Consider the following 22,054-nt stretch of genomic DNA (forward strand, 5'->3'; position numbering starts at 1 on the left):
TATCGACAGTAGTAGCAAATCAAGCATAACGCATATCATCGTTCTATGGTTATTATGGCCGCTCTGGCCTGCTGTACTTGTATAGTAAGTAAATCACCGTGAGATTCCACAGTGATGCCGCTGCAAGGCTACGTACTCGTACTCGTACAGCGATAGATAGGAGTCAAAAGAGCGATCAGGACCTATGATATGATAGATACCCCGTACCCCGTACCCCGTATCCGTACTCGTCGAAGAGAGGAGAGGAGAGGAAGGATCTCGGGAACTAGACTAGGGTCATTCCATTCTCATTCCCATTCACGTATGCGGAACTCCCTACTCCTTAGGACCCGGAATCTGGTCTGTTCAAGTTCCTCTCAAATGAAATTGTTCTTTGTCTGGCCCTTTCTTTCTGTCTCCCTCTCCTCAGCTTGGATCACCCTATTGTCCATTGTCCATTGTCCGGTAGTACAGAGTACTCAGCTAGGTGGGCATTTCCTATTTCCTATTTCCACCCTGCCTGCCAGGTTGGCCTAAGCCGATCAACACCACTGCACCCACACACACGTGCATACTCTAGTGACTGCTCAACGGCTACGGCTGTGGCTCGACACATGACAAACGATCAGCCAGCGGAGAAATGCTGTCAGAGACGCATCTCATAGCACAGACAGAACTGAATCCATCCTGACCCATCAACAATGGAAGGCGGGAGTGAGCCCCGGAGGGCCTAAGGGCCATCGGTCGATCCTACTATAGCTGAAACAGGCGCTTTTGGGACCTTCACTCCGGTTGCGGACCTTTCTCTTGAATCCATTCTTTACTTTCTCCGTTGACGTCTGATCGACTAACTGTCATTTCCTGGAAATGTAACGAAGCACACGCTCCGCCGAAAACATGGACTCCGATCTCGCCGGCGCTGCCTAAGGAATCAAGCAAAGATTGATGGCTCGGTTCCCCCCTGAGGAAAAATGCTTGCTCGATGAAAAATGAAAACATGGTGACTTGAGAAGACCTCGCCGTACTTGGACCTTCGGAAAGCAACACGGCTGATGCCGGCTAATGGGTCGTCTCAATGTGCATTTTAAGCCACACCACAAGTCTCAAAACAAAGCGCTGCCGAGCGACAAGCGCCAACTTTTGGTAAATTCTCATTACAGCACCAGACGTTGAAGATTCTTCTGGATCAAGATATCCTGTACAGCATCCATGGTAGCTTTGAGAAGGTTGGTGTCGGTGGCATTTGTGAAATGGATGTAGATCTCTCGGTGGTTGTTGCGGTTGAGGGATCGGAAGCGGTTGGCAAAGTACTCTCTTGCTGCTACTTCGTCACCATCCTTCCCGGTGTAATCCGCAAAGTGCGCCGACAGAGGTGAAATCCGTAGTTTCTCGCGGAAGAGGTCGATTTTGTTCAGGAACAAGATGATTGGCTTATCCTTGAACCACTCCCCATTGACCAAGGATTCAAAGAGCATGAGAGCCTCGTGCATCTGATTGGCGTTTACATCTTCCACCAGACATTGATCGTAGCCGGAGAGGGCGGCCATAAACAAGAGACATTGAACGCCTTCAAAACAGTGTATCCATTTTTTACGTTCAGATCTCTGGCCTCCAACATCCATCATGCGAAATGTGAGTTCTCGGAGCTCAAAGACAGTCTCGGTGATACCGGTGGTGCGCAGGCGAGCGTGAAGCATATCCTGATCGTTGGGGATCCAGTCCGGTTGAAACATGCGAGAGATGTTCTCGAAATAAAAACTGAGATTGTCGTGGAGCGCAAACTCGTGGCCTTTGGCGACGGCTTTCTGGACACCTGCATCTTTCCACAGTGTGAGCATGGCCTCTTTGACTGCCTGGTCTCTGAACGCTTCGTGAGCATCCACATCGGCATTAATGCTTTCAAGGAATTCGGCGTGAGCTTCATTGCTCTCATCTTCAAAGTCGATCTTTTCATCCTGCATGATCTCGTACAGGACGCGGAAGGCAACCACGACATTGGAATAGATGACCGCCCTGACTTGGACTCTCTCATCCTCTTGGAAGCCACTGGAATGAATGATTCGCATTTGTTTGATGATGGTTGATTTGCCCGACTCGCCCGCACCTGAAACGAATCACTGTGTTAGCTCTGGCAGTCAAAGCGGGCTGCGCGAGTTGGCTTGTCGCATACCTAATAGCAAGATTTTGACTGTCCGAGCTTCGGCCCTTCTTGCCTGTCGTAGCTGGCGTTCAATCTTTGCATTTTGTAGGTAGGCCTCCTTTTCATGAGGGTCTAACTTGGACCCCGTACATCCCATTGTAGCTTTGGCGATGGCTGGCTCGCAGGTACCGGGCGCGAACGTCCGAGGAACTTATCGTGATGCTGGGGCTCGATGATACGGTTGGGGCTTTAGGCCTCTTTCATTCTCTGGGGAATCGTAGGAGGGTCTAAGGAGAGTAAGATCAAGGTCTCGATCGGTACGGCTGCGGAGGAGACAAGCTTGAAGGAAGTTTGTGTTAGAGTCTTGCTGACCAGCTTCTTGGGTCAGGTGGGAAAATACCTAGAGCAGTTCGACGAGCGTTGACGATGCGATGTGGACGTTCCCAATGCAGTGTTGAAGCACCCTAACTCGTCGTGCACAGAGCAAAGTGAAGCACGGCGAGCCGGATCAGGAGATGCTGTGATTTAGGTCGTAGGCAAACGGCACTGTAGAGCGGGTATGGAGTCAAGTTGACTGCTGTAATGCCATTCGACAAGGGTCCTTCGCAGCTAGAGAGACGACTGAGATGAATGGCCGGGGGACTAATGGGCACACAACTCCATTCAACATGGGTTCGTGGGGCCTACAGAGACTCAGCAAGGACAGAAGGGCGACTGACAGGGCGTTCAGGGCACTTGATGGGCCGCAGATGCCTGGAAGCGCAAGTTCTCGGCCCACCGAGTGGAGGCTCTAAAGGGGAAGAACAGGTAGTAGTGGCCAGCCTAGAGGAGCAGAAGCACGGCCAGGCATTATTGTTCGCAAGACAGGGAGGGCGCATGTTTCCGTGGGCTTTAGGGGCCAGGTGGCGCGGGCCAGCCCCAGAGTCCGGAGACAGAGCAATCGTCAGGGGAGGATGCTTTGTTTCCATCCATGTGCAGCAGGCAGAGATACGGATACTGGATCTGAGATTGTGTATTCCAGGGGGGAGCGATTTATTAACTACGTCCCTACTGTCCTCTGTACAACGTAACCGCCTACCAGACAGCTGTGTTTCTGTTCACGTGCCGTGTGGATACTGATACTGGTATGTACCTAACAGGACTCTGTACGTACTCCGTATCTAGTCCATTCAGCGCCTATCTCTTCCTTGTCGCCTTTGACCCACGGCTGACAGATAATAATGGAGACTGGAACGACGGAGCAGCCGGAGCAGCCAGCCTGGGACTGGTAAGGTGGAAGGCTGAGGCGTGGGCTATCACTCCGTCCTAACACAAGGGTCTCAGCCGTGAGAGGGACGATCCGAAGCCGACTGAATAATTGAATGCGTGCCCGTTGTGTGGCAGTCGTAGTGAATGACATTGGGGGCGCGAGGCATCAACGGCTTTATAGTAGCCGCAAGCACAGGTATGCAATAATACCTGGTAGGCAATAGGCAACAGGCAGGTACCGGTGTTCATTGATTCACTCCGGCTCCTGGTGACACTTTACCAATGCGCAGTGCACGTGGATCAATCACGTCTTGTTTCCGGACCGCAGCGCAGACTAACAGTTTGAAGTTTATTGGCACGACTTGGGGTACGCAGCAGTATGCAGTATCCGTAATTAGGCGGTAGGGTGGTAGTATACGAATCCTCCGTCCTCCGTCTTCCGCCCTCCGCACGATACCTCCCCCTTGCACCCCTGCCTAAGACAACTGCGCATTCGTCTACAGAGTATGGTACTGTCTCTATCCCATCATCTCCCGTCTCTTCATCATGAACCGTGGCATCAAGACAAGCTTTTGAAAGCTCCCTACTATACCACGGTACCGTTAGCCAGTCGGCCTACGTCCCAGATGCCTTGACTACGAATCAACCTCCAATCTACTCGTACTCCGTACCAGCATCTGTAACTCGCCATCGTGGGCCTGATTCTGCTGGGCTTCGAGTCAATCGGCAGGCACTGACAGTGGCGACGCAGCCCTAGCGCTGGATACCTTCCTTCGGTTTTCCTCAAAGCATCCGTACTCCGTCCTACACAGTCTGAAGAAAATTGTCGAACTTGTCGGCAGAATACTTTGATCTTATGCTGAGGTACAAAAGAACACCAATACGTGCTATCGCACATGCCCAATGTTCACACTATTGGTCGTCACGTTCGGGGTCCTAAGGGTGCAAGATTAGGTAAAGAGTCCCTCTCCCCCCGGGCTAGCTATTTCTAGTCCACCCCAGCCTTTGCAGAGAAGAAATACTGCTGTTGATTGCCGACGTGCTGGCTGGTGTGCATGAATCCAGCGGCATCTACGGAGTAGTGACAACCTGGAGTACTTGATAATCTCTGAGGGGTTTCAGATGCACCTTTTCCTTTGGCTGCGCCGCATATCCCGTCATACTGATGACGGTACAACTACCACCCGGCCTCCTTCTGGAAGATTTCCCCCGTTCCCCCCAACAACATCTCGGCTAAATGATTTCGCGCGGGTGTACAACTCGCGAGCAACACCGTCTACGTCATGCTAAGCTTTATGGTATTGGAAACTGTCATTGATTTGCCTTGCTGCACCAGCTGCACCCGGAGGATTACGTACTGACTGAGACGCTGCATGTACTCCGTACCTACCTAGGTAGCTACTTTACTGGCCCTGCAGCATGATTCTGTGGCGTGTCTACCTGAGGGTGTCCCTCCCTCGCCACCTGCTTCATGTCAGTCAGCCACATCTACCACGGAGAGCTTCCCGAACTTCGAGATCAGATCGCCAAACTGTGCCCACAGTTTTGTCGATCCAGAGGAGATCCTCCAGATTCCACTCAAAGCCGCAGCCGCCTGTGATCTGCTTGTCGACGACTTCCACGATCGAGTATTGGAGCCTGTGTCAAATTTAGTCCTTGACTGTCTTGAACTACGTCTGACCTGCGAGCGCAAGGCCTTGTCCGATGAGAGCTTGTCCACCGTTGAAACACTCTGGGAGAAGTCATTCCCGCTGTCCGGGTTATTCCTTCAGGCGGACCATCCTCTTTCGGCACCAAGGAGATACAGTGGTGCTATAGTGGTGCTATAGCACAAGCCACATGGCAACTAGGATTAAGTCATGTTAAAATCATTCCCCAGAGAGTTTAGTCGGCGTCTTCGAAGCCGACTTGGGTCTGCCAGACCGGATGATCTCGATCACATGCCCGTTATGATGGCTGTACCAGTGCGAAGTGCCGCAGACGGGATCTGTTAGCTGGGCAGGGAGTCCTGAATCGCGCAAGGGGAAGTCGGAAACACTAATCAGATCCAAAATGTGTTCCGCATATGCTTATGAGACCACATCCGCGCGATAACACTGAGGACTATCAAAGATAAGAAGCTTGAAATCTGGGACTACAACCTGCCCACTGCATACTATCCGGAATGTCAACCGGATCTTTGCTGCATCAGGCAGGTGCCCTCCTTGGCACAAGGCATAACCAACCTGAACTTGAAGTATCCAGCCCTACTCCTCTAGTTCCAAGTAGAACGCGGAACCCAAATTCCTGGCCACGCTGGTGATCCGGACTCATAGAGAAGGCCTGAAAGACACAAGGACGATTATTGGGATAGTAGACCACAGCATTTGATGATCGACACGGTCTACACTGGAGAACGAATGAGGCACAGATATACCCATTACGCTGTGAGGTCAAGCGTGACAGTGGGACGTGGAGCAGGTATTCAGCATGAGATACACGGAGTATACCCGAGGTCACCAAACTCAAAAATACGCCACGAACTTCCGGATGAGGAATGTGCCCTAGGCAGTTGTATTTTTCATCCAACGGTTTTCCGACGGAAGACTCCCAAGCACAGACAGACAGACAGGCTTCGGGTGCCAACGTGTCAAAAGTCAGGGGTCAAAGCTGGAAACCAAACAATAGCTGCAGAAGCGATCTAGAAGCGACGCCGAGACTCCAATCCAAGGATTATTGATCAGCAGAAAACATCTTACATGAGCAGCTTTCTTTTGCCCAAAGGTGTCCAAAGGTTGGAGAGACGAGGCCAGGGAGTGGACGCCTGCATCATGCGCGGGGGGGAGGGACCAGCACAACGTAGTACTACTAAAGAATGAACATACTACCTAGGTACCTTACCTAGATAGGGACTTCAGGTGGACGTATGGTGTAACTGTATGGCAATCAGGCAGTCTTTCATGTGAAATGATTAGACTCCTGGTATCGCGGGGGCGCTGACGTATAGACTATAGAGAGAGATGCGGGCAAAAGACTCTCCGATAACGACAGCGACAGGTGGCAGGTGTGACTGTGGACTGTGGACTGTGCGACTGCTTTCTTGCTCGAAGCTAAAAAAGATGCTAGATGCTTAGGGCACTTTCCCAAACCGGAAATCCAGTTCCCTCTCGAAATGTGCTAATTAACCCTGCCGCTCATCAGACGGATGACTCTTTGACTCTGCTCGTCTTCAAGCTTCAGGCTCCAACCTCCAACCTCCAACCTCCAACCTCCAACCTCCATCTCGTCCAACCGTCGCGCGCTGGCCCCCACGTTCTACCTTCTACCCAGGCCCGTTTTCTCACCGCGGCGCCCGAACCCCTCTTGTCTTCTCCGTCCCGTGCGCTCGCTGCCAGTGGCCACTCCGGTGGCTTGCTGACCTCAGGCTCAACGCTTCTAATGGGCTTCTAAAACGCTTGGGCTTTCCACGCTAATTAGAGCCAAACCTCTTCTGGTTACCGGGGGCATCTCTCCGACTGGTTGCGCCTGGTCCTGGCTCATCCACCTGGCAGGGGTCTCTGATGCCCATTTGTTTTCCCGACGGCCAACAGTGCTCCTGGTCTGCCATATGCCCGCAAAGCCCGACAGACGCCGTATGGTAAGCAGCGCAAATGCGCGGGTTAGTGTCGGTGCTACAACAATAATGGCAGAACAATAATCCTCGTCGGCTCCGCTAGCGCTGCTCGGGTTACAGACAGGCACGGGCAGATCGCCAGGGCGAGTTATATCTTTACCATGCTCCAGGAAGCCACCCTCTTCACCACTTCTGACATTGGTGATATACAGACTCCTTCTCCTCCTAGCCGGTCTGTGTTCCTCGACATTTACTCAAGCTCTCAGCCGCCAGATTACGTCTCGCACTCGGAAATCCTTTTATAGCTGCGCATTAGTACCATCATATCACCATGGACTACGGTTTTGTGGGCTCGCCCTCACAGTCACCAAATCAATCATTTTTCACTACCGGGCATTATTTTGATAGCACCTCGGAGAGCTCGAGTCCAAGTTCTCCTCATGTATGCACAACTCGTCTTGCGGTGGGAAGAACACCTGGACTGATTTGACATCAGCAAATCAATCGAATGATGCTTAATAGTGCGCCTCTGCACTATGACATGTTCCAGTACGGAGCGACGCCTTCTAGCTACTATCCTGCCACACAATCCGCCAAGATCTCCGTCGAATACAACGACCAAACTACGCTCGGCGCGAACGTGCGAAGGAGACGAAGGTCAGGCAGCACGTCAGCTCCTACGAAGGACAAGGATACAATCACCAACATGCATTTGGTGCGTCACCTGCTCTACTTGATGTTCTGTTCGGCAGGTACTAACGCGCAGATTCAGAGACGACGAGCCCAGAATCGAGCTTCTCAAAGAGCATTTCGAGAACGGAAGGAAAAGCACGTCAAAGGTTTAGAGCTTCAACTAGAAGACATCCATGAGAAACACCAGGATCTCTTGCAGACATACACCCGGCAGTCCGACGAGGTCGCAAAACTAAATAACAGGATTGCGGAGCTCACAACCGAGATCAACTCTCTGCGATCATGCCAGGATCAATCCTTTAGTGATATGCTCCTTCCAGACAAGTTCGACAAGTTCGACGCCTTCTCGGGACATGACATGCTTCACGATGGGCCTGACTGCTATTTCGACAAGACGGCAGTAGATCTCAATTCCGAGTTCTCCTTACACTCCTTTGAAGACTCATTATAGCGACCTCTCGACCCAAGGGTTTGGGTTGATCACTGGCAGTTCGGCGTTTTTAAGAAGCAGCGATATACCAACCTTGACAGGAGACATTCTTCTTTTTCAACGTTATTTACCATTTGCGGAGCGGATTCGGTCTTTACCCTCGTTATCCTATTGACGAACATGTGGGATTTTCAAGGTACGCGAGGATTCGGGAGGCAGGCGTCACCGAGACGTAGTCTGGCAAGAAGCACAGTATTGCTGATGATAAACTCTGTATCAAATGGCACCTCCACCGAAGAGCCTCTCAGCCCAGCCAGACAAAGCATGTGAAAAATCGTCTCGAGAACAGATCACTATGAGCCCTGGATCAGGAATCAGAAAGTGTTGATCCTGCTCCCTGCAGCTGATCCACCCCTGGTCGAGCATTGACCCACGGCCTACTCCCATAAAGGAATATGGCCAAGGATGCGGTTGGCTGCATGAAACGGCTGTAGAGTTTCTTAGGAAGAATTCCGAAAGACTAAAGACTAATGTCTGAGCCCCGCTGCCCGCCTTATAAGGCACCCACATGTTCACCTATGGTCATTACTGGGTCCGGCGCAAATGGTGGAGGGCGGCCTGAAGGAAGCATTTGTGGTACAGTAGTTGGTGGGAGGGCAGCAAGGGTCCAAGGCGTGATTTTCCTGGACCAACGCTAGCTCCATCAATCATGCCGGCACGGATGTATGTGTCACATTCGAAGAACGAAGAATAGCACGCACAAAGAAATCGTTCATCAGGCGTCCGGGGACTGACCCTATACTAGTAGTCACTTGGCCAGAACTAACTGACCCCTGGCGTGCAAGCCATACCGCGGAAAATTCCAAGACAGCTTCGAAAGACGGAGTACGGATACATCTCTGTCTGCGGTATGGTAGGCCAAGGTGTTTCAAGATCGCAAAGACCGTAATTATGCCCTGCCCTGCCGAGGGGTTGGTGGCACTGGCGAAGCCTATATAAGCCCACCAGACACCTAGGGTAAGCTAACCCTAACCCTAACCCTAACCCTAGGTGCCAGAGTTCAAACTTGCTGCTGACATCAGCCATTAGTAAGATCTTTTCTCTAGCCACAGGCCAAGGCCCGCGCGCCACCTCTTTCCCTGCCAGCCAGCCTCATGTGGCTGAGCCTGCGGATGTCTGCATTGGTGAGGAATGTAAACACAAAAAGTGGACGTGCGCCAGTCAGTCGCAGAATGAAGGATAGATGAGCCCAATTGCCCATAGCGGAACTGGCTCAATATTGACACTTTCAATCTTCCCCTTCTGATCCTTGCAGAAGAGATGGGATGGGGTTTCCTTGAAAAAACGCCCTCTCACACTCGCGACAGCATGAATGGCCGTTGAACTCTGCCACTGATCTGTGGTTGTATCACGACGCAACACCCGCCTTGCAGAACACCGGCTCCTTTTGGCCCCTGTCACCCCCTTCAAGCCGACAATGTGAATGATGGCCTCGCATTCGTACGCCCTTCGAAGCAGGCTCAACACCCAAAGTCCGTCTCTCCGCACAGCGCCAACTGGCTCTCCCGTCGTGCCAAAGTTCGGCGCCGCATCGCCTCGCAAAGCACGATCCTCCGATATCACACTCCAGTTACAAAAGGTGATTGGAACGACTACAAATAATCCGAGCGGATTGGCATGCTGTCTGGCAACAGGAACCTACGCATATTGTGCAGGAGCTGTTGCGGTGCTGGCCAAAGTCGATCCAAATACCGTACCTTTGCAGCGGTACTTCAAAGCCCGACCCACCGCGCCCTCCATCCATCCTCCCACCGCCTATTATGAAGGCTCTCCAGCGGCGACGCCCTCGAAGAGGAGGACGACAGCATTTATGTCACAAAGGGGACAAGATGATTACACTGGTGGTTCATTCGGACGCGAGTGGCTAGAAGACTCGGCCGGCCAGACCTGGACCGCACGGGAACGCATCAAGTCCACATCCTGTGTCGCACTGAGTTCGGACGGTCGCTGGCTTGCTGTTGGAGAATCAGGTTACAATCCTCGAGTTTTGCTGTATTCGACTGTTGACGATGCCTCCGGCGAGATCCCCACCTCGATTGTGACTGATCATACCTACGGGGTCCGCTGTATAGCCTTCAGCGCCGACATGCGATATCTGGCGACATTGGGGAATCTGAATGACGGATTTCTGTTTGTATGGTCATTGAACTCCAAGACGGGTCAACTGAGCCTGCACTCCGCCAACAAATGTACCGCCAACATCTGCGACATGATGTGGTGCGGCAACAATTTGGTCACCGTTGGAACAAGACATATCAAAACCTGGCATGTCAAAGACCCGACGAAACAATCACCTACAAGGAAGTCGAAATATCGGCCGTCCGAGATTTATCCATGCAGTCCTGGACCTACACCTCTTCAAGGCCGGAATTGTCTGTTAGGATCAATGGTAGACTCAACTTTCACATGTCTGACATCGGTTGATCAAAAGCTTCTTATCTTAGGCACTGAGACCGGACATCTTTGCGCCGTGGACGTCTCTCGAGCAACGCCGGAGTTACAAGTGCTTAAGAAGACCGACTTATCCATAACTTCGATTGCCTACCTTGCTTCTAGCAAGCAGATTCTGGTCGGCACATCGTATGGGATTTATTATGAAGATTTTGAGTCTCTATTGAAACAGGAGAATGAACCATGTGGTAGCACTTCACGGCGGAAGCCTTCTCGACCGTCGTCAATCCGCCGCTCTCTCGGCCTCGTGCGGCAGACAGGAAAGAGTGTGATGGCAGTTGGCATCCTTGAGAATCATACAATCACACTTGACAACGATGGAAGCCTGCAGATACAACGTCGTGACGTGGACGATTATGATCAGCCTCAGCCGACATTCGCCGCCCACAACAGTGTTTTGCAGGGGGTGCAAGCTCTCCCCGCGACATCCCACTTGGGAGATTTCTTTACGTGGTCAAAGAACGGCGAGGTTAAATTCTGGAGTGCCGATGGCGCAATGTTGCATCAAAGACACCTCGATCTCGACGAGATAGGCATGGACGGTGAAAATCTTCAGAATGAGCTCAGTCGGATACGATATTGGCCCGCTCGTGGACATTTCATTGCGGGCGACCGCTTCGGATTGCTCAAACTAATCAAAGACCAAGATTGGGGAGTCGTGCACACCATTCGAGCACACGGTTCAGAGGTCATGAGTATTGCGGTCTCTGATGGGGAATCGTTGATAGCAACGTGCAGCCGAGATCGAACGGTGCAACTCTTCCGGTTGGCCGGAGACAACTTCGAGCTTCTCCAAACGATGGATGATCACGTTGGGTCTGTCAACCAGATCTTGTTTGCCCAGGCCGGGGGTAAACTGCTTTCGTGTTCCGCAGATCGATCGTTGATTATTCGTGAACGCGTATTGAGGGAGCAGGATGGGATTCAAGCTGTTGCATACTTGTCAACCAAAGTCTTGACGCTCAAGAGTGCTCCGTTGTCAATGACCATGTCATCCGCCACTATGCTTGCGGTGGCCACTATGGATCGTCGCATCAGCAAAGTAGACTTCTTGACCGGCACAGTGATGGATTCATTCAAGGTCGGGGATTCCGAAAGCGACGACACGGTGTTTCTGAATTCCATCATCTGCACTCCCATTCCTGACGCTCCAGATACGATCCAAGGACTGCTGATCGGATATTGTTCTTTGGACAAATCCATCCGAGTATACAATGAGCGAAATCTCACTCTACTAGGACGAGAGTCGGGACATACCGAAGGCGTGAGCGACGTTGCCTTGCTCGAGCAGTCCGACGATGCCGTTTCTGGGAGGGAGCCGACTCTTGTCAGTACAGGGCTGGACGGCACGATAATGATCTGGCGAATTGTCAAGACGGCGAGCCTATTGTCAGCGCAGAACACTTCACCAGATCGAACCCAAGGGCAGGGGTTTTTGACAGATGAGACGCAGACGGCCAGTGCCAAACCAAGTCCAGCATCTCTCCCACCCTTGAGAAAAGTGTTGACAAAATTGGACATTGCAGACTTGACCAAAGGAGGCACGGCATCACCGACCACCCCTCGATCATTATCACCGGTCAGACTGAGAAGGAAGACCTCAAGGCTTGCTTTGTCGACAACCATGGAAGATGTTGAAGAAACCCCGACCAAAGTTACCGACGTTCCTGTGGCCACTGACAGCTTAGGCACCAAGGAGAAGTTGAACCTGCGACGTTCTCCGTCACCCAGAGGCCGGGGAGAATCCAGACTGAAGAAGCAGCAGTCGCGCACAGACCTGAGTAGAGATGTCGGATCGAGAAGAACACGAGGTCTCGACAGGTCACGATCACCTCCATCCTTCTTCCCCTTGTCGGTTCCCACCACGCCCAAGCAGCGGCAACAACCGAACAACAGCCGACTTCGACGACCACCATCCGTTCCTACGGATCTACGGTCCCAAGGCCTGACTCAAAGTCGGCGGCAGAGCATGAGCCAAGCGTCCGACTTTGGCAGTCTGGGCATGGCGACAGAACAGGCGGGGCGGATGTTGAGGATGTATAGAAAGAAACTGGTCCACAGCCGAGAGACAGTGGATTTGGACGATCTCGAAGATGAGGTGTGCGGGCTATTGAAGATACTACGAGAACGAAAAGACCGAACGCAACCCACACCAGTACCACCAACTGAGGCCGAGGACCAAGCGCTTCACGAGGCACACCGACGGGGCAAAGCGAAGGCAGCCACCGAGAGCGACGTCGACCAGCTAGCGGTCTTGCTGGGGAAGTCCAGCATGGCAGAGTCTCCGACGGCCGCCCACGGGTCGAAGATTTTGGCCAACGCATGAACTGACGGTTAATATATGTGGGGATTTAATAACGCTACGGAGGAGTTGTTTTCTGCACGGGAGAGTTGATGGGAAGACTGGCCGATGGGAGGACTGGGCGGAGGGAATGGGAACGGTTATGCTTTGTTAAGGGAATTCAACGCTGGACAATATCGGCAGCGCCAAAGGGGGACCAGACGAGTTCAGGGTTGGTCCGGGGAATATAGGCTCCATGTACGACTATTTTTATAGATATCATATATGTATCTTGACTAGATGTATATATTCAGCATATCCAGCGATCTGGACTGTAAACACGATACAATTCCTCGATAGGCTATTGTACCTGTACGGAGTACCTATAGGTCTAGGTAGTACGCCAGGCTTAGACCTCCTGAGTGGTGGTCTAAAAGCAGCGCCCACGACCGCTGTTTTTAGTGGCCATTTCACCCACATCTTGACTTACGGATACATATGGTAACTCCGTACTCTACTCCAGACTTCGTATACTCTGTAGAGAGAGATTGGTTTACATCTCCACCATCCCCATTCGGAACCTCTCTCCAACCCACATACCAAGACAATCTATCTCTCCTTCAGCCTACGTCCGAGTGAGGTGGCAGCTACTGGAGGAATCAAGGCAATGCCCGAGCAGAGCCAGAGTGAGAAGGGGAAGGACAAACAGAGGGCCGAAGACGTCCAGTATCTCGCGGACGCACTGGACCTAGCGCGCCTGTCTCCTCCCAAACCGACAAACTTCCGTGTCGGCTGTGTCCTTGTCGCGGTTCCCTCTCCCATCCCGATCCCGTCGCCATCCCATCAGGCCGACGAGAGCGACGTGCCCAGAAAAGGAAAAGGACAAGGACACGACTCTTCCGACGGGAAAAGAGAAGCCCAGGTGCTCGCCACAGGTTACACCCTCGAACTCGCGGGCAACACGCACGCCGAGCAGAACGCGCTGGCCAAGCTTGCGGCACGCCACAACCTCCCCGAGTCGCGGCTGCACGAGTGTCCGGAGTTCTTGGACCCCGCGGCCAGGGTGACGCTGTACACGACGCTCGAACCGTGCGCGAAACGATTGAGTGGGAACAAGCCTTGCGTCGAGAGGATTTTGGCCACGAGGAGCAGTGGTGGTGGCGGCGTGCACAGGGTTGTCTACGGTGCAAGGGAACCAGACACGTTTGTGCAAAAGTCGGCAGCGGCGCGGATCCTTGAAGAGGCCGGCGTCGAGATCGACTACGTCGGCGATTTGGAGGGAGAGATCCTGCGCATCGCGATGGAGGGCCATGGAAATACGGCTGCTGAGAACAATCCGCGAGTACAAGCCGAAGCGGAACCACAATCGGAACCTCCCACGGGACAAAGTCAGCCTCAATCTCAATCTCAATCTCAATCCCATTCCCAGAGTCAGCCTACAGGCACTAACATAGACAACATTACTGCTGAAGAACGCAGACGGCAGGAAGCCCTGCCGCGAAATCCCAAAAAGAGGATGATGGAGGTAAATATCCCGCGGCAGCCTTGACGCTCTCGTTGCGGTCTGCGGCTGGCGGCTCATGTGTCGTCTGACTGTCCGCATCTTTCACCCTGATCGAGTCTCCCACTGCAGTGGAAGGAAGTATAAGACGGTTGGAGGTGCCGTGTCCGGGACTGTCATTGTGATGCTTATCTCCAAGTCTACACCTTGTCCTAACATGCTCCTCTACTCTGGTCTGGCTCGACATCGGCCTTTCACGTCTAATACCGAAACCGAAAGTCGAAACATCCTCGACAGCTACGAATCAGACTAGGCAAGCTACATGCAATCCGAGCTGGTCCCATCCTCCTGACCTAGGCCGAAAACATCTGGGGCTAAAGCGACTTGGTATCAACATGTATGTATGTGTGCGTGTGGTGAGACAGTGGGTGGCCGGAGACAGTGGGACGGCCACCTTACTCACACAGTAAGGACTGATGAGGCGCCGCGCTGTCATGTTGTGAAGGTAGTCTTCACTTCGAATCCATGCGAGTGCTAGTGCCAGTACCTATGCCTCTATGGCCAGAACAGAAGCATCGATGTAGCCCAAAGCGGGAGAAGGAGAAGGAGAAGGGGTTACCAAGGGCGCAAATGAAGGGGCAAGCAAGAGACGAGAACTCCGAGATGCTTTCCCAAGAAGAGCAGAGGCAGAAGCAGAAGCAGAAGTGAAGCAGGAGAGGATACCTTGATAGACCCTAGACCATAGACCATAGACTGAACCCCAAGCCTAGGCTCGCGAGTATCCTGACATTGCCCGTCAATAGTACGGATACAGATACACAGGTAGGTAGGTAGCTCGGAGCTATGAATCATACCCACAGTATCAGTATCAGTATCAGTACTGTCGTTTACAAACATTGAGAGTTGAGACTGTTGTTCATCATTACTCCGTACCTAGGTACCTAAGGTATCTCAGGTATACAACATTCCACCGAACCATACCTACATACATGGCCCGGCTAAGGCGACTTTGACATTCCATGTTCATACTCATACTCATGCTCGAAATGCATTGATAACACCTCTTGTGACGTGTCAGGCAAGGGGTTCTATCTATCTACCAGATGGGATGGAATCAGATCTGATCTCTTCGGTTCAGAATTCTTGTTTTTTTTTTTAAATTTTCCACCAGCACTAAGCTTCGCTTGGAAGAATAACTGTAAGAGTACAGTAACTGTGACTGTAACTGACGTCGCGCCGATTGATATCATGTCATTCATAACAAGACCATGATGAGCATATTTCATTATGATGAGACGATGGCTCATCTATTTGGCCAGACTGGTGGCTTAAACTCGACTCGACCAATTCCGCTCAAACGCAACTTGCTACTACCAAATGAGTCCCTGAACCAAACTCAGTCGATCCTGGCTTGTGTCAAACTTCTTCTCTTGGTCGGCATATGGCTGGCCGTCAGGTTGTTTGATAGCCGAATCTTGGTACTGCTGACCCGGATCCCTGACCGAGGCTTCTTCAGTCTCTTGCGCGCCACCATCACAGGCACCGACGATTTGGTGACGAGATAGTTCGAGAAAGATCCTAGAAGCACGCCCTTGAGAGAACTGCGGCCACGGGTACCCACGACGCAGAGTGTCGGTTCGAGTTCGTCAATCTGGCCCATCTGAATTAGTTGCGGGTTCCTGCTGTTCACCAATGACCTGGATGGAATCGACTTACCGCACCAAGAATCAAGTGTTTTGGACTCTTACAGTGGATCACTTCGACCATACATCTCACCTGCAAAGTGGTCTTGCGGACAAGTTTCAAAAAGTTCTGGGTGATGTCGTCGACCGCCTTCAATCGCTCCAGTTCTTTTTTGGACAAACTCCTTGTATCCGCCGAGCCAGTCAGACTCTGCATTTCGGTAGCTGGGACGTATTTGTTGGTGCTGCCCGCGCCAAAACTTGTTCCACCGCCTTGGGTCGTTTGCCGAGTGAGAGAATTCATGATGTCAGAAGCGTCTTTACCAGCTTTGGCACCCTCGGCTTGAAGGACCTCTTTGTCCGCCTCGGTTGCTTTCCCGGCACTCTCATCCTCCGTGGCATAGATGGCCAGAATCGTGTCACCGTCTCGTAGCATCGTCCCAACGACCCATTCCATGGCATAGCTGGCCTCGGTACTCAAATCGCTACAGACAAGGTAGAGCCGGTTATTTCTTTCGCCTGCCTTTGCCTCTTGGTCGAATTTGGTCCAATTGCCTCTCAAGATGATTCGAACATGCCGGTCACGTACTGTGGAATCTAGGGGTGATATATTCAGGGCAAGTGTTTTGGCCTTCCTGATGGCTGCAAACTCGTCATCGTCGTCATCTTCGCCAGAAGTCACAGACGATGATCGGGCAAAGCTGGTCGACGACTGCACGCGTGCTTTCCCTTCTGGCACGTTCTCCCCGGAAGGACTGGTGATGGAAATCGAGGGTTCGAGTAGCGATTTGACAGGGTGCTGAACCGGTGGAGACTTCAGCTCTACCTCGGGCGAGGGCGTTCCGTTTGAAGCGGGAGATCTTGTCTTGTCGACCTCAGCATCCGACAGTGCCCGTCGCTCGGACCGACCTCTAGTCTCGTCTTCATCACTACTCGGAGACATGACATCCTCGTCACTGCTGTCGTCTGAACCGTCTTCTTCAGCCGCCTCATCATTGGGAACACGGCCGGCACCCTCTTCCGAATCATCCGTGACCGTGGAGAAGCTACCAGATTTGTTGGATAGTCGCCGATGGGCTTGATCATCAACAACGGTTCCAGCGTTCGTCGTCAATGGAGATGCAGCTTTCGTGGGGCTGAGGAAGCCCGGCTTGGACGATTCGGCAATTCGAATTCTGGACGACGGCGATCTTGAATGTGTGCCCGAGGTCACTGTAGAATTGTGTCTTCCGGCTCCTGCGCCTGGTAATCCAACATGTAGAGAGGCAAAGTCCCCCGACATGGCCGCGGCCATAGCAGTGCTTGATCCTTCCCGTGCTCTTCGAGTCTCGGTCGGTGACCGTGTGGATGTCCCCGCGGTCGAAGGTATAGAAGACATATCGAATTGATAATTGTGTTCAAATCCACGCCTGTCGTCCGGCGGTATTTTAGGCAGGCCGACAGGCTGGTCCACTTCCGAGGAGGTTCGAGGTCGTGTGCTTGCCGGCTGGCTCTTTTGTAGGACAGGCGAGCCGGGTTTGCTCGAATGAGTAGATGTATAAGTCGAGGGATCGGAGGGATCTAGCTTGACAAGTTTTCTGGACTGATCGGGGCTGGTAACTCCCACTCCGATGCCCGCTATGGAGCCGTGTCTGGGTGCAGACGAATCGACATCGAGCATGCTCCGGACCTGTGGAGGGGGTGTAGCTGTCCGGAAACGTCTGACCGGAGGTAGGGGGCTAGCAGTTCTGTCGCGATCGAGAGCAGCTAGAACTTCTCTGTTCTCTTCGTCGAGAGATGCCTCTAGGCTCAGCGGTGCCCGAGTCCGAGAAGGCGGTCGATCCATTCCGGGTTTGGCGTCGCAGGTGGGTAGAGCGGTGGTGCGAAGTGTTAGCAGAAGCAAAAGAACGGTTGAAAGTACGACAATAAGCACTACAAACTTCTGAAAGATGGCTTTATAAGATCCTCGTCACGGAGGAGGAATACAACGAGTCGAGACATGTCGGGAGAAGAGCGCAGATCAAGAGAGAGTGACTGCGGAATCAATGCCCGATTCGACTTGCTCGATTAGTGCCTAAGACGCTCAAGCTCATACTCGCGTGCCAGGTGCTTGCGAGTCACTCTTGGCCGCAGCGGGAGGGCAACTTTCGTTGGCGTTTGTGGGGGGGCGAGGGCCGAGACTGCAAGCACAGCCCGTGCGTGCCCAGGCGCCGGCGAGCTTCTGGAGAGGAGTCGAGCGACAGGTGGTAGAACGGGTCGACGAGTGGCATGCTGGACATTTTAATACTATGACTATTTGGTGGGCACGCCAATGAAAGTGACATGGTGCATATATCATGCCATATACAGCGTCCCTATAGGTAGGTACCTGGCAAGTAGGTTCGGATACTAGTAGCTACCTGTAGGTGCCTGCTAGCTACCTAATGTATGCCATTACAGTGCGCCGTAGTGTTACTAGGTAGTAGGTGCCAGGGTCCAAAATGCGAGGTTGACGGGTGTGATGATGGCGGGGTACCATGCTTATCGGCCTTATCGAGGGCTCGCAGGCTAAGAAGGCTTGCCTGCGCCATCCACCTGCGCTCCTAAAGGCTAAGGTAAGACCCCTCAGCCCTTAGGCCTTGACTACTCTCATTTGAACCCTGCGGTCCTTTCTTCATGCACATCACATCTGCTATATCCTAGCGTCCACCTGCATGATCCCCGAACTGCCCATCTTCTGCACCTCGATTGGCTCTCTGCCGGCCTCCGGCATCAGGCTTAGCCTTGGACTTGATCATGCGCAGGTCGACCCGTACGGTAGAATGGACTGCTGACCTAACATGCCTGCTTCCAAGTTTCCAGGCATGCTCCGAGAATTACAAGATCCCCAGCCTTCCCATTTTCTCGACCTGCTGACTCTACCTTCTAATGTGCCCCAGGGAACTACAGTGGCCACAATGGCCGTTTTTCACATTCCCACGGTGTTGCTGGCCCTTCTGTTCGGTCTCGGGGTACTATCAACTGCTCAGAGTAACTGTGGAACAGACCAGAATCCCTATTGTGCAGGCAACAGTCTACTCGAACAGCTCTGCTGTCCGTATCCAAATGTCTGCTACTGGCAAGATCGCGATGGCGCTCCCGGATGTTGTCCTGCCGGGCAAGCTTGCAATGGTCAAACCTACGTTCCTCCCTCAACCATCCACCCAACTACCGTAACTATCACCTCAACATCCAAATCTACTCCTACACCGACCCTTCGTTCTACAATCACGAGCTATGTGAATGGCGGAGGAGGCGTGATCGTCACTTCTCAGCCTAGCGTTATCACCGTCACAACTGACAACTGGGCCAGTGAAGTTTACTCTACCGTGACTTCAGGAGTGGTCGGCGTATATTCCACGGTTACCTCTGTCGTGGGAGGAGTCTATTCCACAGTGACTTCTGATGTCGGCCAGGGGTTCGCCACCGTTTCAGGAGTCCTAGTGAGCGGGACTCCAAGTTCCCACTTTATCACAATATTGTCTCCGGTGATGGCTGTCCTGTTTTCACTTACCTGGGTCTATGCTGGGTGAGGCAAACAGGCAGAATCCATCTCAAACAGCATGGTTACAAGCGGGGGCGCCCCCATGTGAAATTGACGAGAAAACACGGTGACAACATGGTGATTGAAAATTGCATTTGCCGAATAGGTTTCAATCCAAAGACTTACGAACAGCAACATGTGTCGGTTGGCACGAGCCTTGGTTGTCGAGGACAGCTGGGGCTGTGGACGTTCTTGTTTTCAATCGAACTAACGACATGAATCAACACTGGCACCGAGACTGCATTCAAACTTCTCATGACCTACGGCCCCAGTTCCACGTCAGCCAACACGTCCCCTTCCCCTCTCTTGGGTGCCTACCCATCGATTACTTTGTTACACTCACCTTGGCAAAGAATCCATTGGGAGGCACTTCACCACCCCATCTATCCACGACTTTGGTAACTTTCTCACCATCCAGAGTCAAATAGATGAGGATATGGCTATCGATGAACTGCTCCTTTCCTAGCCCTTTGACCTTATACCGGTCTTAGAGATGCAGCTCTATTGGATTCCCGACAGCGACGATCTCGGCTTGCTCCTGCATGACTTGGCTCATAGTCGCCACCACCCCGTACAACTGGGCCTCGTACTGCTTGCAGCCCTGGGCTATGGTCAAAGGGTCCTGAAACAACGTGTCGTCCGTCCACAGGCTTAGTTTGTGCTTCGAAGGATAGCCTGCGAAGAGGTCCATGACGCTAGCCATGGGTAGTGATTGGCGCGGTGTTAGCTCGCACGGCGCCGGCGGGAGGGGCTTAAATCTTGTATTCGGCGAACCAGGGCGGGTTGTCTTGTGAGGTAGGAGTGGAAATATTAGGAGTCGAAGGGTTTGCCATGAAGTGTCCAACTGAGGACAGGGATAGACAGCCTTGCTTACTTATATTGAATAGGTAGGTTAGGTGTGTGCACTACTAATTAGTGAGACCCTCCTTACCCCCTTGATGTATGTAGCCTGCAACTCCGCTTTGCAACTCCGCTCCGCAACTCCGCTCCGCTCCTTGGGGAGCGGAGGATTGTATAAGTGACGGTTCGGATCCATCAGGTCACCATGCTTGTTCCAACTCAACTCACACTCACACTCCCGGCCTCCCAGCAAAATGAAGGTCGTCCTCTTCGGAAGCACGGGCTTCATAGGCAAAGAAGTCCTCGACCTGTGTCTGAAAAGTCCCGCTGTAACCTCCATCATCGCGCTCTCGCGCCGTCATCTCCCCGTCGACGGAGAAGGAGAAGGCGCCAATCCCAAGCTGACTGTAGTCATGGTTGAGGATTTCAAGGTGTACCCCTCCTCTATTTTAGAGCACCTGAAAGGGGCGGATGCTTGCATATGGTAAGTCTGGGATCCCAGATTGTCAGGATGTGACACAACACAGATGGCATGAGTATGAGTGCTAGTGCTGACACCACCGGTGGATTTGGAACGGCAGGTCAATTGGAACGTACAATTGGGATTCGACAGTCGAGTTGGAATACCCCGAGGCTTTCCAGCAAGCACTGTTGAAGGTTTTGGATGTGCATGTCAACAAACCCTTCACATACGTCTACCTTGGCGGCGCTTTCACCGAGCCGGACCAGGAGAAGACTCTGTGGTTCTATACCAAAGGACGGCGTGTGCGGGTATGGCGTTTCGTTTTATTCTCCCTCATCCTTTTTATTATCAGATCTGCTGACTCGACTCGACTCTTCTTTCTTAGGGGCTTGCCCAGACCAAATTCTTAGAGTTTGGAAGGCAAAATCCCAGCGTGAAGACGTACGTGGTGAGGCCGGGAGGAGTTCTACCAGGAGACGGAAGTGGATATGCTTTGCTGGGTTGGTTGGTCCCAACCGTCTCGGTGCGGAGCCTGGCCGCGGTGATGGTAGATCTGGCCGTGAATGGGGGGAGTGAGCAGCTGGTCAACAATAAGGTCATCGTAGAGAGAGGCAGGGAGTTGTTGATGAACCAAATGTAGTAATGATAAGCTTATGGACAGGACATGTTAACCTCTCAACTCTACGGAAGGTCCAAGGATGATTTGAAGTCTTGATTAGGATATGTCATGCATGACCAGAGAGCAGCAAGCAGAATCTGGAAGGACTATCTGTACATATATGTACCTGCGATCGAAAAGGCGTCCACAGAGATACTGTCGACCCTTTTCCAAAGAAAGTTTCCGAAGAAAAGGTCACCATACTTTGCAAGATGCTTCGACAGGGTCGTCGGTGTGACATCGAAGGCTCGTGGATAGGGAACAGGCAGATTCGCAGCAGACAGCGGTGATTATGCATACATAGTTTATCTCTTGATTTAGCCAATTTGCAGGATAACTCGCTAATAGTTTATCTCTTGATCCAATGCAAATACCCGGATAGCAAAGTATTCTTCGAATTGACCATCCAATACACCTGACACATACTTGGATGGTTCAGGGTGTAAAACAATCGCCCAACGGCTTTGGCTTGGACCGCGACAGTTGCAACAGAGA

The 22,054-nt window shown here is 52.4% G+C and overlaps 8 protein-coding genes across 8 annotated transcripts; 5 read left to right on the forward strand and 3 right to left on the reverse strand.

Annotated features, from left to right (window-relative positions):
* Positions 1 to 1,133: 1,133 nt before the first annotated feature.
* Positions 1,134 to 2,276, reverse strand: A1O3_00631 (uncharacterized protein; the record flags this gene model as incomplete). The annotated part of the gene is made up of 2 exons (XM_007730781.1): positions 1,134 to 2,083; positions 2,150 to 2,276. 2 exons carry the CDS (start codon positions 2,274 to 2,276, stop codon positions 1,134 to 1,136), a joined length of 1,077 nt encoding a protein of 358 aa, XP_007728971.1.
* A 5,014-nt stretch (positions 2,277 to 7,290) lies between these two features.
* Positions 7,291 to 8,103, forward strand: A1O3_00632 (uncharacterized protein; the record flags this gene model as incomplete). The annotated part of the gene is made up of 3 exons (XM_007730782.1): positions 7,291 to 7,401; positions 7,456 to 7,674; positions 7,732 to 8,103. The coding sequence occupies 3 exons, from the start codon at positions 7,291 to 7,293 to the stop codon at positions 8,101 to 8,103; spliced, it is 702 nt and encodes a 233-aa protein (XP_007728972.1).
* A 1,465-nt stretch (positions 8,104 to 9,568) lies between these two features.
* A1O3_00633 (uncharacterized protein) lies at positions 9,569 to 12,919 on the forward strand (the record flags this gene model as incomplete). The annotated part of the gene is made up of 1 exon (XM_007730783.1): positions 9,569 to 12,919. The coding sequence occupies one exon, from the start codon at positions 9,569 to 9,571 to the stop codon at positions 12,917 to 12,919; it is 3,351 nt and encodes a 1,116-aa protein (XP_007728973.1).
* A 622-nt stretch (positions 12,920 to 13,541) lies between these two features.
* A1O3_00634 (uncharacterized protein) lies at positions 13,542 to 14,423 on the forward strand (the record flags this gene model as incomplete). The annotated part of the gene is made up of 1 exon (XM_007730784.1): positions 13,542 to 14,423. One exon carries the CDS (start codon positions 13,542 to 13,544, stop codon positions 14,421 to 14,423), a length of 882 nt encoding a protein of 293 aa, XP_007728974.1.
* Positions 14,424 to 15,771: 1,348 nt separating this feature from the next.
* Positions 15,772 to 17,882, reverse strand: A1O3_00635 (uncharacterized protein; the record flags this gene model as incomplete). The annotated part of the gene is made up of 2 exons (XM_007730785.1): positions 15,772 to 16,026; positions 16,092 to 17,882. 2 exons carry the CDS (start codon positions 17,880 to 17,882, stop codon positions 15,772 to 15,774), a joined length of 2,046 nt encoding a protein of 681 aa, XP_007728975.1.
* Positions 17,883 to 18,972: 1,090 nt separating this feature from the next.
* Positions 18,973 to 19,587, forward strand: A1O3_00636 (uncharacterized protein; the record flags this gene model as incomplete). The annotated part of the gene is made up of 1 exon (XM_007730786.1): positions 18,973 to 19,587. One exon carries the CDS (start codon positions 18,973 to 18,975, stop codon positions 19,585 to 19,587), a length of 615 nt encoding a protein of 204 aa, XP_007728976.1.
* A 498-nt stretch (positions 19,588 to 20,085) lies between these two features.
* A1O3_00637 (uncharacterized protein) lies at positions 20,086 to 20,301 on the reverse strand (the record flags this gene model as incomplete). The annotated part of the gene is made up of 1 exon (XM_007730787.1): positions 20,086 to 20,301. The coding sequence occupies one exon, from the start codon at positions 20,299 to 20,301 to the stop codon at positions 20,086 to 20,088; it is 216 nt and encodes a 71-aa protein (XP_007728977.1).
* A 391-nt stretch (positions 20,302 to 20,692) lies between these two features.
* Positions 20,693 to 21,541, forward strand: A1O3_00638 (uncharacterized protein; the record flags this gene model as incomplete). Its single annotated transcript, XM_007730788.1, has 3 exons — positions 20,693 to 20,922; positions 21,020 to 21,209; positions 21,287 to 21,541. 3 exons carry the CDS (start codon positions 20,693 to 20,695, stop codon positions 21,539 to 21,541), a joined length of 675 nt encoding a protein of 224 aa, XP_007728978.1.
* Positions 21,542 to 22,054: the final 513 nt, after the last annotated feature.

This window comes from Capronia epimyces (assembly GCF_000585565.1).
Source record: "Capronia epimyces CBS 606.96 chromosome Unknown aczIQ-supercont1.1, whole genome shotgun sequence".
NCBI classification, from domain to species: Eukaryota; Fungi; Ascomycota; class Eurotiomycetes; order Chaetothyriales; family Herpotrichiellaceae; genus Capronia; species Capronia epimyces.